Here is a 20181-nt window from a genome sequence, read left to right as displayed (position 1 = left end):
TGCATCAGTTTGGGAGGAGGGTTCATTACGCGAGAAAAAAAAAAAGTTTCAACAGATTTTTTGGAAGGGTCGAGATTTCATATATCTCCGTCCGTTTTACAGTCATCAACAAACGCACGCGGTCAGTCGCGCCGCTGGTGTTTGCCCTCATTCACTTTGACGCAATCCGGCAATTATAAGGTAGCCGGCGGCGCTGGCCAATCGCATCGAGGTATCAAGAACACGCTGAACACCAGCCCTGAAGATTAGCATGCGTTTTTTATGAGAGGTTAAAAAAACACACACGATGGTGACAAGTGTGTAATGCGAATATTTAAGCCTTAGCTTACAGCAAACAACGTCTTGGCGCTCTGCCAAGTTCAGCGGCTTAACTTTCGGTTAAGTGAACTGTGGGTCCTTTGAAGTTCACTCAAGAGAGAGTTTACATTAAAGGTACATGTATCTTCGATACTGCCTATGCCTGATCGAAAGGCTCACTGAACTCCTGCAAGTGGCGCTTCTAACAGGACTATTCCTGGCCGCTTTTTCGCGCGCAGAGCCGGGTTGGCTGCACGGGCTTAGACACCTGCTACCAATGCCAGCGCTGTAAAACTGTGCAACAAGATGACCGTGGGGTGTGCTTGAGAGTAGCCTACAGTCTCACTTATTTTCGGTATGACGCTGCTGTCAGGAGGAAAAGAAAGTACTGTATAAACACCTGTGAGGGCTGCACTTTTTTTTCCAGACTCCAGAGCCAATTTTCGAGGTGCAGTCCGTTTTAACCAATATACGAAATATGTGAAAAAAAATTGGAGTATAAACGCATGTAAAGGCCACACCCATGTATGGGCCGCACCCTGTTTTCCAGAAGGAAATACCAGCAAAACATAGTATCCCTCTAAGGGCCGCACCCAAACTTTCCACATGACCCACGACCCACGTGGGAGTAGCCTTCGAAATGCACCTTGGCCTCCGCAATTAGCTCTGGTTGTGAGCAACTGCGTGCTTGATCGCAGAGGCGACGCATGCCCACAGGAGCTTCCAGGTGCTGCCCATGGATGGCGCCAGAGGCCGCGACTCATGATCATCATCGTCAACTTTTTCCTCTGCCGCGAGCTTCTGCTGTCCATATCGGCATTAGTATCACCAGCTCCAGCGTTTTGTGGCTGTCAAAGGCACGAGAGTTGTGGTGGCTATGGCTCATCGCAGTTGTGGCTTCCGCATGCTGCCGCCAAGCGTTGCAGTTTTAGTAGTTTTATAACGATGGGGAAACACCTTAATTTGCTACACGGCTGGAAGTTTGCTCTCGAGCACGGCAAGCGCGTGGCAGGCAGGAAATTCGACGTGGCTGAGAAGTGCGTTCGACGATGGTGCAACCAAGAGGATGCACTGAGGAACACATGCTGCAAGAAGCGCGCTTTCCGAGGCAAGCCGTGCAAGTTTCCCGACCTGGAAGAAGAGCTGCTCTGCTAAGCGATGGAAGCGCGGAACTACGGCTACGCGTTGACAGCGGACGTGCTGCGCAACATTTTGTGGGATGAGCGTGCACAGGAGCACAGCACCATCTCGGAGTCGGAATACACCGCGAGTGGAGATTGAGCGCAGAATAAATTCCGCCGACTTCCTGATTGGTGTGTTTCTACTTGAAAAAAAAAATTTTTTCCCCGCAAATCACGTGTATCGGCCGCACCCCAAAAATTGGCCCTCAAATCTGGAAAAAAAAAGTGCAGCCCTTACACACGTTTATATACGGTAAGTAAAAACTAGGGGTGTGCGAATATTGAAATTTTCAAATACGAATCGAATACGAATATGAAGAAAAAATGGCTTCGAATATCGAATATCTGGTCAGCACAAAAAATAAATTCAGAAAAGCTAAACAAGCAAACATTGTTGCTCATCATTTTTTCAAAATAGTGTATGGCTTTTGCAACTGAAATAAACAAAACTAGACTGCCTGAGCACAATATTAAAAAAAACCAAGATGTGCACAGAAATGTACACTACTTAATTGAACAGCATAACAGTATCCAACCTGTAATGTGGTCATGCAAAATGAAATCCATAACATGACAAGACTGGAAACAAAAATAACATGATGGATAGTAAGACCTCATTAATTCGGAGATCAGAGAACCGACAAAAATGCCTGGGTTATTTGAAGGTCGATTTATAAAACGCCCCGCGGTTACCAAAAAAAAAATAAACTACCGAAAATGCGGTAGCCTTATGAGGCGGCTCTATAGTGCGAACACCTGTAACCCCGTGACGAGCACCAAGTTTCGGCGTGCTGGAAGACATCGCGAACGTAACCGAGATGGGAACGCACATTGGCGTCGGAATGGCGAGACTGCTTCTAAGCAGGAAAAAAAAATGACCAGCGACGAGTCAGTCAGCGTCTGAAAACGGCACGGTGCTGATATTGGGCTACTGGCAAATGCGCGGGCCGACAGTTTTCATTGCTACGGGCGAGTGGCGAAGCTCAGAAACCAAGACTACGCTGCCAGGTTATTTTTTTGACCTAGTGACAGGGGCCCTCCGAATGTTGTGATGCCTGCCGTTACACCCACTTAAGAGGTGCATGGGTTACAGTGCACCATGCAATACGCGGTATTTTTACAGGATCGCTTGCCCTGTTGTGACATCTCGACTCGCCCCTTCGGGAGCCTCAAGCGAAATTCCGCAAGTAGGCTTTCCCGCATAGCGTAGTTCACCTAAACAAGATGGCGGTGGTCATGCTCAGAGTTAAGGTGACAGAACGAATGCCATGGGTGTGGGCATTAATTATATAACATATTACGGAAGGATAAAAAATAAACGCGCTTTTGCGTTGCAATTGTTAGAAGTGGGTCGTCCCCCATCTTGTTCGCAACACATGTGGTATGTGGGATAGCCCACTAGCGGAATTGCGCACAAGGTCAAGTCTAGCGGCATCGGAATGCGATCAGTCCATGCGATAAACGATGGAGAAGAAAAAAAACAGGGACTTTATATCGTTTTCCTGGAACTTTAAACTCTATATTCAGATAATTTGCCCAGACATTGCGCTTTAGCCACAATCAAGTTTACAAAAGTATTCGGGAATTTTCGAATGTTCGGAAATTCACGAATATCATTTCCTGAATACAAATATGAACCAAATATGAAAAATTCGATTCGTATTCGACATCTCGAATATTCGCACACCTCTAGTAAAAACACACAAATCGGAGAATGAGCGGCACTCGTGAAGTCTTCCAACTTCGAGTTGGTGCTGTGCTCTGGTGCACACTCATCTCAAGAAGTCACGCAATATGTCCCCTGTCAACGCATAACCGTTGTTCCGCACTTCCATCACACAGAGCAGCTTCCAGTTCGGGGAAACTTGCACGGCTTGCCTCGGAAAGCATGCTTTTTGCAGCTTGTGTTCCTCAATGCATCCTTTTGGCTGCACCGTCGTCGATGCACATCTCGCCATGTCGAAATTCCTGTCCGCTGCACGCTTGCCATGTTCGACGGCAAACTCCCAGCCGTGTAGCTATTAAGGTGCTTGCCCATCACATACCTGCCAGCCTGAAGGCATTCAAATTCGAAGAACCTTCACAACCAAGGGGGACGGTAGCCAGCACACACTTTTTCTTAAAGCAAAACGTCGCATTGCATCACTTTTCTCAGTGTACGACATGCTAGCGTGGCATCACACGCTAGTAAACACAAAAAACGGTGAATGGCACGTGCAGAGCGTGGAATTTCAGTGCGCTGGAAGAACGGAAGTATCATGTGGCCAGAATCAAGGAATGCGCGCTATGGTTTCAGAGCCTTGCCGGGGCGGAAATTAGACGCCTTCAATAAACAAGCAAACAAACAAACAAAAAATGTCCACAACGACGCAATCATCCTTCTATACGGCGTATAGCTTGACTGGCTGACTGACAAGCGCTGAGGGGCTTCCGAGGGCTGCCACCGCTCCGTGCTGGCAACAAAGCTCCAAAAACGAAACTACGCGGCCAGGCACTTTATCGGCTAGCCTAAGGGCGGGGGCGTGCCATTCGTCAAAACACCTGTAGTTGCGCGCATGTCTGAGGAGCGCCAGAAGCTATGTAGCATGCAGTTCACGCCTGGGGACTAATATTATGGTGATCGATTTGTCGTACAGGTCATACCAGTGCCTGGGCGTCTGAATAAACTGTGCACGGGCATTTGACGGGACTCTGACGGTAGTCCGGATTATCTGAATTAGCGGGTGTTGAGGAATAGGAACAAATGCTTATATAGTTGGGTCAAATTAACGACTCTTTATTACATAACCCACGATATATAAATGGTGCGTGCGAGGCTCACTTGTTCACCTCAACCTAAGTATACATACAGTAGAACCCCGCTGTTACGTTCCTCACTGCTGCGTTTTCCCCGCTGTTACGTCGTTTTCGTCCGGTCCCAACATAGCTCCCATAGGATCCAATGTATTGGGTACCCCGCTGTTACGTTGTAGATGTGAAAACGTTCCCGCATGATACGTCGCAACCTGGCACCTCGAACCCGGCCGGGCAACGCGCGCCAACCGCCATTTTGACGAGCCTTGGCCAGGCTTGGCTACGGAATTGGCTACAAGACCATGGCCTCCGAGATCGTCCCCTTGAACGCGCGTGGGTAATCTCGGAGGCCACAAAAAGCCGCACGCGAGTTGGAGAGATTGCCACTAGATGGCCACTGCCTCGTCAGCCAAAGTCTTTGTTTGAGCGGTTCAACCCGTCCGAGTCGTCCGTGTCCTTCCGTCAACAGCTACGCTGCCTACGCCTCGTCAGGCCTCACTAATCCAGTCTTTCTTGTTTGTGCGGTTCAACCCATCCAAGTCGTCCGTGTCCTCCCGTCAACACCTACACTGCCTACGCCTCGTCGGGCCTCACTAACACCGCGAGCGATTTGTCGTCCTTTGATGGCGTCGCGCAAGCGCAAGGCGCTTTCCCTCGAGGAAAAGCTGGATGTTCTCAACGCAGTCGACAGGCAGCCAGCGCAGAAAAGAGTCAACATCGCCAAGGATCTTGGTCTGCCACCGTCGACGCTTAACAGCATCGTCTCGAAGCATGCCGAGATACAAGGGAATGCCGCGCTCTTGGGCCCGAAAGCTAAGCAGGCTCGTGGCGCCAAGTATGGAAACCTCGACGAGTCGCTTCTTACTTGGTTTAAACAAGCTCGCGCTGCCGGTGTTAACTTCGACGGCAGCGTTTTGCGCGAAAAGGCGATGGAAATAGCCGACCGACTGGGCATCAGTGACTTTGCGGCGTCAAATGGCTGGATCGACCGTTTCCGGAAGAGGCACGGCGTCGCGTATAAGATGGTATCCGGGGAAGCAGCAAGTGTAAACTTGGAAACAGTCGACGATTGGAAGGCCACACTATCCGCCATAATTGAAGGGTATGAGCCTCGTGACATTTACAATGCCGACGAAACAGGTCTTTTCTTTCGGGTGCAGCCATCCAAGTTGTTAAGCCTGAAGAGCGAAGCATGCCACGAAGGCAAATGCAGCAAAGAACGATTGACGGTGCTCCTTTGCTGCAACATGGATGGCTCGGACAAGCTGAAGCCATGGGTAATCGGAAAATACCGAAACCCACGGTGCTTAAAGAACATTCGCCTGCTGCCATGTCACTATAGAAGCAACAGTCGTGCATGGATGACGGGTTCTTTGTTCGAAGATTTTCTTCGTTACTTCGGCAACAAGATGGGCTCCCAGTGCAGGAGTGTTGTCCTTTTTCTGGACAATTGTGCTGCCCACCCGAGAGACCCATCGTTTCTTCGGAACGTTAAGCTTGTTTTTTTTTTTCATGCAAACACTACAAGCCACTTGCAGCTGTTGGATGCCGGCATCATAAAGAACTTAAAGCACTCGTACAGGAAGTCCATCCTAAAGCGCTGTTTGGCGCGTATTGATCGCGGACAGCAGCCTACTATCGTTTCAATACTGGACGCTATGCATTACGTCGCTTCAGCGTGGACTGCAGTGAGCGCGTCAACTGCACAGCACTGCTTCGCGCGGTGTGGCTTTCGCATGGACGGCGGAGAGGAAACTGCCACGGAAGCTGGAGAGACGGAAGCAGCCTCTCATGATCAAGAGCTGAGTGAAGCTTTGAATGCGCTGGGTGCCACGGGAGTCACGTATGACAACTACGTCGCCGTGGATGCTGCTGTCGTGACGTCTGAGTGTAAGAGTATCGCCGAGATCGTTGCAGACTCGATCGCGAGTGAAGCCTCAGACTGTGATGACGACGAGGAGCACGAGCCGCATGATTCCGGGGAGTTGGCGGATCCGAGTTTTGGAGAAGCCGTCGCGGCTCTGGACCTCCTCCGCAGGTACGTCGCACCTCAAAGCGCCGCTGAGAGCAATGCGGCTTTCCAGGCCATCGAGAAACGCGTGGTGTTTTCCAGCAAGTGGAAAAAACGGCAATCGACCATTCTCGATTTTTTTTCAGACCTAAGCTCACTTGATGTCGAAATAAATTGTTTCAAGGCAAAGCTGCACTGTTTTCATTCATTTTCGGACATTTCCTCACTGTTGTGTTTTCCCGGCTGTTACGTTTTTTTTTGCAGTCCGGTGAAAAACATATGAAGAACGAGGTTCCACACTCTCTCTCTCTCTCTGTGTGTGTGTGTGTGTGTGTGTGTGTGTGTGTGTGCGTGCGTGCGTGCGTATATATATATTAGGTGTGCGCCAATATTGAAATTTCCGAATACGAATATGAAGAAAAAATGGCTTCGAATATCGAATCGAATATCTGGTCAGAACAAAAAGTAAATTCAGAAAAGATAAACAAGCAAACATTGTTGCAACATTGTTGCTTATACTCTTTTCAAAATAGTGTATGGCCTTTGCAACTGAAATAAACAAAACTAGACTGCCTGAGCACCATATAAAAAAAACATGATGTGTGCAGAAATGTGTACTACTTAACTGGACAGCATAATAGTATCCAATTTGTAATGTGGTCAGGCAAAATGAGACCCATAACATGACAAGACTGGAAACAAAAATAACATGATGGCTAGTAAAAGCTCAATAATTCGCAGTTCGAAGAACCGACAGAACTGCCCTGGTTATTGGAAGGTAGATATATAAAATGCCCCGCGTCCCCGGAAAAAAAAACTACCGAAAATGCAGTAGTTTTATGAGGCGGCTCTGTCGTGCAAGCACCTGTAATCCCATGACGAGCACAGAGTTTCGGCGTGCTGGAAGACATCGCAAACGTAAGCGAGATGGGAATGCACATATTGATGCAGGAATGGCGAGACTGCTTCTAAAGAGGTAATAAAATGGCCAGCAATGCCACTGAAAGCGGCACGGTGCTGAGATTAAACTACTGGCGAATGCGCGGGCCGACAGTTTTCATTGCTACGGGCGAGTGGTGAAGCTCAGAAACCAAAACTACGCGGCCAGGTTATTTTTTTGACGTAGTGACAGGGGCCCTCCGAACGTTGAGCCTGCCGTTACACCCACTTAAGAGGTGCATTGGTTACAGTGCACCATGCAATAGGCGGGATTTTCACAGGATCGCTTGCCCTGTTGTGACATCTCGACTCGCCCCTTCGGGAGCCTTACGCGAAATTCTGCAAGTAGGCTTTCCCGCATAGCGTAGTTCACCTAAACAAGATGGCGGTGGTCACGCTCAGAGAGTTAAGGTGACAAAACGAATGCCATGGGTGTGGGCACTAATTATATAACATATTACGGAAGGAAAAAAAAATAAACGCGCTTTCGCGTTGCAATTCCCCTTACAATAATGCCCCAATGAGGGCGCTGTAGGTACTGTGTATAAATAAATAAATAAAAGCGGGTGGTCCCCCATCTTGATCGAAGCACATGTGGTATGTGGGAAAGCACACTTGTGGATTTGCTGACGAGGTCAAGCCTAGCGGCATCGGAATGCGATCGGTCCACGCAATAAACGATGGAGAAGAAAGTGAATAGGGCCTTTATATTGTTTTCCTGGAACATTAAACTCTATATTCAGATAATCTGCCCAGATACTGCGCTTTTGCAACAATCAAATTTACGAAAGTCGGTGCGGTATACGATCGCTGCAGAGTATTCGGGAATTTTCGAATATGAATATGAACCGAATATGGAACATATTCTATTCGTATTCGAAATTTCGAATATTCGCACACCCCTAATATACATATACAGTAATAGCTCGTTAACTCAAATTCCACGGGGCCGCCAGGCCAGTTCGAATTAACCAAAATTCGAACTAATGAAAGTGAGCAAAAATGGGCGCGTTTGATGCCCGGAGGGCACGAAAAATATTTATTTAGCAAAACAATCTGTTATCATCTTCTGCTTCTTCTCTCTGAGGGCTACCGTAGTCACTCGGTCTTCTAGCGCGCGAATGTGATGCAGGGAGTCTTCTTCCCCCTCTTCAAAGCTGAAGAAAAGGCAGGCGACATTCAGTGCTCCCATAACTTCTGCCGCGGACGGACGCACGGGTTCTTGCTCCTCGTCGTCGTCCTCGTCTTCTGCCTCTTCTGGAACAGATTGCTCCCCAACAATTTCAGCGACAATGTCCTCATCACTTCGGGCACCGCACACTGCTGCATCGCTGTCTACTTCAACGTAATCATCAAAACTAACGTCCTGCAGCACAGCACGCACAGCCGCAGGCAGAGGCTCTGGACTCCCATCGTTGCCACTTTCTTCCATACTTCCGGCAGCAAAGCCACAGTGGTGGAAGCAGTCTGCAATTGTGGACGGCGTGACCTGCTCCCATGCACGCACGAACATCTGCATTGCTGTGAGCAATGTGATGGTGCTGGTCTTCTGGTTTCCAGTGCACAAAATCTTGCGCTCGATCATGTGGCGCCTGTAGAAACATTTAATGTTTCTGATCACCCTCTGATCCATTGGTTGCAAGGCCGCAGTCGTGTTGGCGAGCAAAAATACTAGCCTTGTGGCTTTCAGCTCGGCGTCGACTTTGTGTGCCGAGCAGTTATCCACAATGAGGAGAACTCGACGCTTCCCTAGCTCCATCCTCCGATCGAATTTCAGGAGCCATTTTTAAACAATTCGCCTGTCATCCACGCCTTGCTGTTGGCGGCGTAATCTGTCGGCAGTGTCCTAATGTTCTTGAAACACCGAGGCTTCTGTGCCTTTCCGACAACAAAAAGAGGGACCTTCTCCGTCCCGGTCATATTAGCGCCGACCAGAACAGTAATCCGCTCTTTGCTTCGCTTGCCGCCAGCGCAGCTGTCCCCTTTAAATGTTACTGTTCTGTCGGGCTGGAGCTTATAAAACAAAGCCGTCTCATCAGCATTGAATATATCTTGTGCCGAGTAGCTTTCTAAGTACTGCTGCAGAGCATCGCTTCGCCACATGGCACAAGTTTCTGCATCCACTTCTTTGGCTTCTCCGGACAACACCCGGAAGACAAGATTATGTCTGTCTCGAAAGCGGTGAAACCATCCTTCGGAGGCGACAAAATCTTACACATTCATGCGCAGGGCGAAATCGGCCGCCTTCGCCATGATAATTGGGCCGCTCAGTGGAATGTCTGCACTTCTCATTTCCTTCACCCACGTGATCACAGCGGTCTCAATTTCCGGATACTTGACTAATCGGAGCTTTTTTCTGTTGCCGGCGAAATCTTCGGCTTCGTAGGCATCCTTGATGGCCTTCCTATTTCGGACGTAGGTCGATAACGTGCTTGGTGGAATCCCGTGCTTTTTCGCGATTTCCACTTTGCTGGCCTTCCGTTCGTCCACCTCGCGGCGTAAAATTGCCACTTTCTCCTTCACCGTCTTGGCGCAGTATTTCCCACGCGAACACATCTCGCGGACACAAGCTCACAGCAAGCGGCGTGCAAAACGAGGGCTAAAACACTAAAACGTCGTTCCTCGAAGCAGTCGCGGCAGGAAAGACTGGTTAGCACTTGTTCCAGCACCCTAGCGGCGCCCCGATGGTTGTGCCATCTATCGTTCTGCCGTGAAAGCTTCCAATGATGGTTTTCAACAGCGGCGCTTGGCAGCGCGCAGTTCGAATTATGGGTGGTGGCGCCAATTTTTAAGTGAATTAACGAGCTGTTACGCGCATAGACTTCTACGCACTGCGGACTTGACCACGATGACTATTTCGAATTATCCAAAATTTTGAATTAACGAGTTGTGAATTAACGAGCTTTCACTGTATAGAAAAAGAAAGAGAGTCCTCGTGGCAACGCAAGGTACCACCGACAACGGTTTGGCTTTTGTATAGAATTTAAAATGTTTTTCGCAAATAAAATTTATTTTCCATAAAATATGGGGCACTATCCGTAAAATCTTAATACCAAGGGGGGACGCGGGTCTTGAAATCGCGAAAAATGGTCAAAAATGGCAATTTTCAAAAATTGCGATATTGAAGTCTTTAATGTCCCAACTATGCCTCTACAAAATATTTTAGCTGAATTCCAACTCAAGGTATGAAAAAAACGGCAATTTAGAAACGTCGGTGAGCCGAAATTGAACGCCAAGCGCGAAGGTTTGCCCCATTTTCAAGCTGCCGTAGCTCCGCGCGACGCGAACCGATCGGCGCCATCTTGGTCTCGTTTGAAAGCTGGTTTCCCGCTCTCCAATTTGGCGCCTTTCGGCAAGCTGTAGACCCTCGCACAGAGGAGCTATCAGCACCCGTTCGCAAGAGGGGAAAGCGTCGCGAGACAGCCGCCGATTGGGTAAAACGGGCGCCTCGAGGAGGCGCAGCCCTCTGATTGGCCGTGACGCATGCTTTGCCCCCCCGCGGCCGCGTTGTACGGCTCCTTCCCGTCGTCTGCTTTTGCCTGCACGCCCGTCATTTTTCGCGCTCCTCTTTGTTTCCTAGTATTTTTCGTTCTGCCGTTTTCCTTATCGTTATTGTAGATATTTTGGCTATTGAATCGCTTCTTTTAGCCTCGAATTTCGTGCTTTTGCGTGTATTTGCCTGCCTGGTGTCTTTGTTCCGTGTGTCACGATGGCCTAGGACGCGCGCTTGAAAGCAAGCACGCGAAAAGCAGTCGGCAAAAAGAGACGCGCATGGAATAAGTAGAGCGCTGCATCGTCGAGAACTGCAGCTTCGGTGATGCCGCAAGCTGCTGTACCCTCGGTGGATGCGGCTGGACTGAGCTCGCCAACAACAGCTTCGCCGGTGGACGCGGCTGAACAAACCCTGTTGACGCCAGCATCGCCGGTGGACGCGGCTGGACAATGCCGATCGCCGTCAACTTCGGTGTTACCGCAAGTCTCTGCAGTGCCGGTGGATGTGCCTGGACTAAGCCCGTGGAAAATATCGACTTTTGATACGCTGCAAGCCGTTTCGAATTCCGTGTAGTCGGAAGCGGCCGAGCCGGCTGACCTAAGCCTAACGTCGACTTCGGCGTTTGTGCACGCCGCTTCGTGCCGACGGACGCAGCTGAACCGAGCTCACGTGCTCAACGCTTCGACAAGCACGCGCAGCGCGGACCTTGGCAGCGCGCCAAGCCGCTGCCGCCGCTGATAACATCATTTGTTTGTTTTATATATTTTGAGGAGAGCTCCTGGGGGGGGGGGCTCGACTTGGCAGAGCGCTAAGACGTTGTGCGCTCTAAGCTGAAGCTTGAACATTCGCATTAGATACTCCTCACTGTCCTGTTTTTAACCTCGCAAGAAGCAGTTTCTCGCTTCAACCAAGGAATGGCAACAACCAAGGAATGGCAACAACCAGCAGAGCTGTTGCAGCACAGCTTGGTTACAGGCCTGGGAGCTGCCTCATTGGTAGGAGCCTTGAAAAAGATAAACAGTGGCTGTGCAGGTCTGATAAGGGTCACACCAATGCTGAAAAGGTGAAGAAGAGGATGGCCAAGAAGCACAAGCGTGACAGCTCCCAGGACTACTGCCCAGGACTTTTGTGAATGTGTGGCAGATTCAAAGAAAATAGCAAGTGATTTTCTGAGCTTTTTTTTTGTCAAGTGCCAATGCAATACAGAGGTTTTCATAATCTTTACATGAACAGATTTCTGTAAATTTGGTGTTATTGTGTTCAGGAATGACTGGGTGGCATGCTAAAGCATTAAATTTTTCCATAAGATCAGTAAACAAAAATGGCAGAGTAAGCAAAACTTTGAATGCATTTTTCTCAGCTTTGCTTTTTCGATCAAATGCCTTTGCCTTACAGAACTTTTCATAATGTTTGCATCGACCGATTTTATTGAAGTAGGTATCATTTTTTTCAGCAACACCTCAGCTACATCCTAAAGCTTTCCAATTTTCATTAAACCCAATAGACTAGCAATTAGGTCAGATGTAAGCTTATTACTCCCACATTTTTTTTTTCCTACTTTGTTATTCATTCATGACCTATGTGATGACTTTTAAAAAATTTCTTTAGCTTTAAGATGTGCAATGGGCCCTTAAGAATGACAGCATTACTTTAAAACTAGTTTTTTTTAATTAAGAAATCACCATAATGGCCCGTAAGAAAAGACCTAAGTGGCATAAATTATTTTGCGATATCTTCATTTCTAGATGAGATATATAAAATCTGAATATATATTTGGGATTAGCATTTAAAGATATATCTGCATGCCAATTTTCAGGAAGATATATTAAGAAATAAAAAAAAGTTTTCAAGACCCTCATCCCCCCTTAATACCGGTCCAAACTCGTACATTTTACAGAAAATTCAGAAGAGTTTGCAAGTATGCCATCGTGCTTAAATTGCAATACTCGGCGGCAGCACACGCAAGCCACAACAACGGTAAACTAACATGCTACCACAACTCCCGTGCCTTTGAGAGCCAAAAAAAGCTGGAGCTGGTAATACTGATGCTGATATGGATTGCGGGAGCTAATGGCAAGAGGGAAAGTTGCCGATGACAATGATGAGCCGCAGTCATGGGCGCCATCCGTGGGCGGCACCTAGAGGCTGCCGTGCTTGTGCGCGGCCTCCGCGATCAAGTGCACCCTTGCTCGCAGCCGGAGCTGGTCACAGACACCACAGCGCATGCATTTCAAAGGCTATTCCCGTGTGGGTCGTGGAAAGTTTTGGTGCGGCCCTTACACAGATTTTTTTTTTTTAGCATTTCCTTTTAGAAAACAGGGTGCGGCTCTTATACGCATTTATACAGCAATTAGAGTAAGACACCAAGCAAACTATTAGGCTTACCACTGCCCTATTCCCCTAGTGCTGCCCTTAACAAATAGGCAGCTTAACAGGTGCCGTGTATTCAGCAACGCTGGCATAGCAACCAGCCTCTGCAACATCCTGCACCACAATCACTTGAGTGAACACAAACTGCGAGCAAGGACCACAGCTGAACCGATGAAACCCATTCCCTGCTGGGCTGCTGCCATCTGCTCTTTGGCAGGCAGTGGAAAGCCTGAAGTCGTCAAGTACATGGATGGCAGTAGAAATCTCCTGTTTGACAGCATGAATTGGGAAGATGGGAGGCTATCTTTAGAATTTTTTTGTGGGAAAACTAAACTGTTCTCAGACATTCTGTTCGACATACACAATCCAGACTTCGAGAGAAACTAACAAAACAAATTTCATTGACATGTGTGTACATCGAAAAATCGCTGAAGTTGCCCTTAAAGACAGTGCAGCAAGCACTGTGGCAAAGCAGGAACAACAGGCACAGAACCAGCCGCAGGGAAATGCAATGCACACACAGCAATGCATGACAAAACTGCCAGTGGAAATCACCTGTTCTCATCGTTGCCATCATCTGGCAGTGCGTCCATTGGCAGCCCAGCACTGCAGGCCAGACCTCCCGTCTGAGTGGGCTCGCAGAACACCTCAAAGGGCATGGCTGTGGCAGCGCCACTGGTTGTGGGAACAGCTGTGCTGGCACCGTGTCCTGCCTCGGCTTGCGCTTCGTCCACGCCACCGACTGAAAGCAAAAGTCTATGAGACACCTCTGCTGTGGCGCTGGCAAATCACCGAACAAGCTAAGAAAGGAAGGAAATTGCACCTCAGACTCTTCCATCAAATATTTGATGACGAAAGCAGAATTAGAACCTCTCAAATATAAAGCCTTATGGACGGCATAAAAAAAGTTTGTATTAAGCAAGTTTTTCAATCATCCAAAACTAAAGCAGAACAAAAAGGGCAAGCATGCACCATTGTTCAAAAGCTACCACTGCACTCAAAACTGCTGCCGACTCCTACACTGGGAGGTCATTCGGACTGCCGTGGTTGCCGCATCACTGCCGGTTGCTCGAAATCCAGTCGTGCTAGGTTCTATGTTCGCAGAATATTATCATGCACTTTTCTCAATGTAACTCTGTTATTGCAATTATTGTCAAAACTATTCACCGTTCACTAGCACTTCCATATCACAATATTCCCAGCATCTTGCCTAGAAGTGCGCCAGCCTGTAGCCAAGTGTTGTTAGCCCTCTGTTAAAGGCAAAATGGTTTTTCTGTAGGCGTGTGCGAATATTGAAATTTCAGAATACAAATCAAATATGAATTTGAAGAAAAAATGGCTTCGAATATCGAATTGAATATCGAATATCTGTTCAGTTGGAAAAAATATTTCAGAAAAAGATGAACAGGCAAATGTTGTAGCCCTTTCTTTTTACTTCAAAATATTGTGCGACCTTTGCAACTGAAATAAAAGCTAGGCTGGGACAGCACCATATAAAAAAACATGATGAGCAGCACGCAAATGTATAGTATGTACTTGATTAGACAGCATAACAGCATGCAACGCAACTTGCAATGTGGTCATGCAAAATGAAATCCATGAACTAACGCATGGCTGGCAAGTAAAAATAACATGATGGCTAGTATAACCTCTCCAATATCTGATGCCATTATCTCACTATACCCTTAGGAGGAGGCTCCATGGCACTTAACTCTATGCCATGGAGCAAACACCGAATAGCCCATGACGAGCGAGAGTTTCGGAATGCTGGTAGAAGAATGCGCACGTAAGCGGGGGGAATTGACACTGGCATCGAGACGGTGAGACTGCAACTAAAAAGTAAAAATGAAATGAGTAGCGATGCAGCGTGTAGCTGGGTTCGGACGATCAGGGAATGGGTAGGCGAACAGCTGGTGTCGCCACAAGCTAGCAGCAAAGCTCAGAAACCAAAACTAAGCAGCAAGGCCATTTTCTTAGCCTGGCAAGAGGCCCCCCTATTGTCGTCACGCCTGTCGTTGATCACACGTAAGAGGTGTGTGGCTTGCAATGCACCATGCAATAGGCGGGATTTTTATGCAACTGCTTGCCCTGCTATGAGACCTCAATGTACCACTTGAGAAGCCTCATGCGAAGTTCCGCAGATGGGCTTTCCTGCATATCACAGTTGACCTAAATGCGATGGCGGAACTAACGCTAGGAGAGTTATGAAGGCGACAGAACGAATGCCAAAGGCGTGGATGTTAAGTATGCACCACATTATGGATAGATCAAAGAAAAAACACAGCATGCTTTCTCACTGCGATTGTTCAAAGCGGGTGGTCGACCATCTTGTGCACATACGTGGGAAAGCCCACTTGCAGAATTTTGCACAAGGTCACAGCTGCAGAATAAGATCCGTCCATGCAATAAACGCCCGAGAGGAAAGCGAAAATGGCGCATTTGTATTGCTTTGCTGGCAATTTAAACTACTGTCAGATAATCTGTCCAGAAACTGCGGTTTTTCCTTGGTGGAATTTATGAAAGTCAGCGCGGTATAAGATTGCTGCCAAATATTCGGGAATTTTCAAATATCCAGAAATTCTCCAATATCAATTTACGAGTACAAACATGAACCGAATATAAAACAGATTCGATTCACATTTGAAATTTTGTACGTTCACATAACACTATTTTTTTGTTTTTGAATTTTACACGTGTGCCTCACAACCAAGGCAGGTGATCTGGCCAACGACCGAGCTGGTGCATTTGCTGAAGCGAAGACAGATGACGGGGCAGAAGCAGACAAACTGGAAGCCTAGAAGGGAATACGGGGTCAGATTGCCTCATCATGCACATGCACTTCTGAGCACCAATGCAGAACTAAGCGACAAGGCAAGCAACACAGACAAAAACACTGCACAATAGTGGCGCTTGTCGTTTATGCCTTCGCGTACATGGAGCTCAGCCTCTACAGAGAGGAGCGAGTCAGAATACAGGAGAATATAGGTGATACGAACATGACTAACATGAATTCACGAAATTCCCTCGCCAGAAAGCATTGTGCACAATTTGCTGCATTGCGGATGTTCAAAACTGTCTCCCACACAACTTCAGATGACACGAATGCACGAGCCATGACCGCGCTCTTGGGCACAAAGAACTGCCTATGCATCACCAACGCCGCAATCGTTAATGATGCACACAGCGCGAGCAGTGAGCAGCAGTGCGCAGTCCGCAAATCACCAACATCCCGATCACCAATGCTGTACGCACGCGAGTAGTGAGCTGTGGCCGAATGGCCGTGAATAAATCCAGTCAGCCGTAAACAGATCTGCGTGAATGCATTTTCTATACTTCTGCATAGGAATTTTATCGCGACCATGTGAGATTCGTATCACTGAAATTCTACTGTAATAAAATACAACATGATGGAAATTAGCATAGCATGAGAGCTTCGTACACTACATTTTTCTTTAATTCATTCATTTATTGATATGCTGCCAGCTGGCTCCAAGCAGAGGTGATTATAAAAAAGCGCCAAAATCAACATTACAGTCGCCGACCGATTTTTCGGACACGGTGGGGCCTGGAAAACTGTCTGAATAATCAAACAATCTGAAAAATCCGAGACGGACAAAGAGGAAACCGACATGAACAAGCACTCGTCCATGTCGGTTCCCTCTTTGTGTTCTTTTAGCACTTGCAAAAAATAACAAACGTACGCCAACTAGCCTGATCCGCCACTCCTCTGAAATCCGGTAAATTTTCAGCTGTCACACTGTAGCTCGTCGACGGTTGGGGCTCACTCGCAGGCTGTGCGTCCGTGTCGCACAATGCGCCATAAACAGAGCACACCGACTCTGCCGGCAATGATCACCTTCGAGCCGCGTCGCCTCCAATGAAGTGCTCTCGGCTACCGATTCGCACGGCCACCTGTAGAGGTGCGAGACTCCGTTGACACGTCTTCCATCGACTGGGTTACTGGCGTCGATGGCACAAAGCGATTGTCGGCTTCGCTGCTGGAGTCACACGGTGCAAGATAGTGCGGCGCATTTCCGGATGTTCTGTCGGGTGCTCTGCTTCTCCCGTTGGCCGCCGTCTTTTTCTCACCGTAGGAGGCTTGCGCTTCCGTTTTCCGAAGGCATGCTTCGGAAATGAAGACGCCGGCGTGGTTTCTGAAGCAGACAACAGCGATCCGCTGGGGTTGCCAGCTTGCCCACTGCCACGGTAGCAACCAATGGGGAGGCACCTTTCAGGCAGACAGCCAATCGGAGGACCCCTTTCATCGGAGGGCCCATGTGACCACCTCTGGCATACCCGCGTTTCTTTTGTGTTTGTACGACCGTTACAAGATGGCGACAACTGAAGAACTCGGCAACAGAACGGCGTAACTTTGAGCTTTTGAACAATACCAAGATGGCGACGCTCGGTGGCGGGAAGGACAAGATATAGCTCCGCGAAATGCGGTGACTTTACGCGATTTAAAACTGCATTGTCGCCCTGCGCACTGACAAATTAATTTTTTTCGGGCAGTTTTAGTGCGTTTTCAGCGAAACCATTTTGATACAACGTAGATTAGGTGTTGCAGATACCCGAATGTGTGGTTTCCAAAAATCGTTTTTTTTTTTTTCAGCGATTTTCGTGATCTGATCCCCGCTCCCCCCTTAAGTAGAAGCAGAAGCGTGGTGGGCACGATAAAGGGGCTGCTTTGAAAGCGAAACTGCTCTACACGTCCAGTGATCAGCAAATGAGAGCAATTTGGAAAGTTCGAATACCAGTCACGAGGTGCGTCATGCTGGCCCACCCGGTCACGTCGCCTGCCCTATTGTATTTCCGCCTTCTGCACTGTGGCCGTTTGCAGGTATCGCTCAGACAACCGAGTTCAGTATCCTTCACCCATGTGTAGAGCAGCCTAGCAGTGCACACCAAGCAATTGAAACCGAAATCAGACAGTAACCGATGGTTTTCGGTCAAAGTGCTAGCTCCCACCTGGCTTCTACGGTTATGCGCCTCTACCATATTTACACGATTGTAAGTCGACCTATTTTTCAAAATTTGAAATACGAAGTTGGGGGGGGGGGTTGACTTATAATTAAATCCGAAGCATGGCACCATAAATAAAGGCGAGGCAAACGAGATATCAGGCCCGCTGCAGCCTGGTTGGATTTTAATTCTGCGGCTCCGTCCCATCGCTCTTAGTGCTGGCCTTGAGCAGCTGCTATGTCAACGCGCAGAACTGGCATCCCCTCCGCTGTCGATAAGCAGCAAACCGCACCACCCCGCCCCTCCCTACACGTCGCTGCAGACTGCGACTGCTGATAAGCAGCGGCTACATTCAAGATGGCTGTCATTCATTACGCTGAAGAAACGAACAACTGCACACTAGGCCGCAAGTTCTGTGTTCGCAATGGGTGATACAGGTATGGCAGCTGCAGCAAGACAAAGTTTTCAGCTGTTCCACACGATGTCATGATATGGCTGTTTGCGAAGTGAGGGGTTTAGCTGCACGAGTTTAGAACGACGTGCTATGGGACTGCAGCAGCGACCATGACGGCAGCGCTAGTGAGGACGATGGCGCAAGTGTGGACTTGTAGTCCAGTGACTAATACATTTTTGTTTTGAAATGTGCCCACGGGCACACCCACGCACGGCAGCCGATAGCGGCTGGCGATAAGCGGCGGCCGCAGGTAATGCTATCGCATTCTGTTATTAGAGGCTAATTTTAAGGGGGGAAGAGGGTCTTAGAGAAAAAATTAATATTGGACTTAGCATAATGAAAACTTCAGCCATCATGTATTTTAGTGTGCTGATTTCAAATATGGTGTCCATTTTTGTGTATATTATGGCATTTGTTATTCATTAAAGAATTTCGGTAAAATTATTCTGACAACTTTTTGAAAAAATTGGCTACTCAGATTCAAATAATTTTTATCCCAGTGGATTCTACTATTATTAATGCTTGAAATAAGGGTACTTTTGGTGTTCTAGCCCTTCTGTAACCAAGTTTACAATGTTTTGAAGTTCACATAAAAGTGGCGAGGAAAAAGGTGATTTTTATTTATGCTGTTTAATATTTTCACATTTTATTAAGAGTGCTGTTAATGGTTTTATTGCAAGCTCCAATCATTCAGCTTTCAAATAAAGCAAGAATGGTGAAAATCGCGTGAACCAAAGCCGGGAAAAGCTTGTCAGCAGTGTGTAGGGTGGTGCAGAAAATGAAACTGAGAAAAATGCAGAAAACGAAATCAAACATTTTGAAGCTGTGTAAGCACATTACAGTGCTTAATTTTCCAAAACAAACAGCTTAGAAGGCGCACAGTGAATAGTCTGAATCACATTTTTGCCGTTGCCACCACTTGGCAAGCTGCAAAAATGATTTTGAGGGTGCACACTGTATTGTGAAGCAGTCTGTCGATCACCACCAAATCTACGGCCACATCGGTAGCTCTGCTGGCAATGGAGGGTTGGCGTCTACATGCTCATTCGCTAGCGTCCACATCTTGCGCTAGGTTGCAGAAATTGCTGCCAAACTGCGAATTTTATCATCGGCGTGCTTCGCAATCCTCGCGATCCGCGCTGGGCAGAAATGTGTCTACTCTGACCCGCTGCTGCCAATCTCGGCTGAGCCCGCGATTTGCTCCGTGTCGAAGGCGGACGCCGAAGCTGGCAAAGAAGCGCTTATCACGACCGCCGAATTGCACTCCTGCGCCTCGTTATTCCCTCTTCAGATCACTGCTTGTGAAGTAAAACCATCCTCTGGCCCTCCGTTGTCCGCTGCAACCGCGATGTGCACAGCGCTCGGAACAAACGCCGGAATGGCTGCCAAGGTCTCGTCATCCACCGGTCCATGCTCAGGCACTCCGCTGCTGCTGGTTGACATCACTGCTGACGAACTTGTGTCTTCCGCTTGCTTTCTGCGGCCTTTTTTACGTTTTTTCCCAAACTTATGCGTGCTGTGAACTTCCGATGCGTTTTCACGCCACGGTGGTCTTTTTCAAAATGGCGTCGCAGGACGGGCGCGGAGCGTCAAAAAAAAAAAATGGCACCAGCCAATGAGGCACTTGAATTTCGCCACGTGGTGTTCAACAGCCAATAGCATTGCCACATTTTATATTTTG

The 20181-nt window shown here is 48.0% G+C and overlaps 1 protein-coding gene across 4 annotated transcripts in view; it reads right to left on the bottom strand.

Annotated features, from left to right (window-relative positions):
- LOC144132332 (uncharacterized) overlaps positions 1–20181 on the bottom strand; it is a 222134-nt gene that overhangs the window by 123335 nt on the left and 78618 nt on the right. For all 4 annotated transcript variants that reach the window (XM_077664658.1, XM_077664657.1, XM_077664655.1 and 1 more), the window contains one exon: positions 13640–13826. In XM_077664658.1, coding sequence (XP_077520784.1) covers positions 13640–13826 — 187 coding nt within the window. The remainder of the gene's footprint in view (positions 1–13639; positions 13827–20181) is intronic.

The sequence above is a fragment of the Amblyomma americanum genome, chromosome 5 (genome assembly GCF_052857255.1).
Source record: "Amblyomma americanum isolate KBUSLIRL-KWMA chromosome 5, ASM5285725v1, whole genome shotgun sequence".
NCBI classification, from domain to species: Eukaryota; Metazoa; Arthropoda; class Arachnida; order Ixodida; family Ixodidae; genus Amblyomma; species Amblyomma americanum.
The sequence above is the reverse complement of the archived record's forward strand: the minus strand, read 5'-3'. Positions and strand labels throughout refer to the sequence as shown.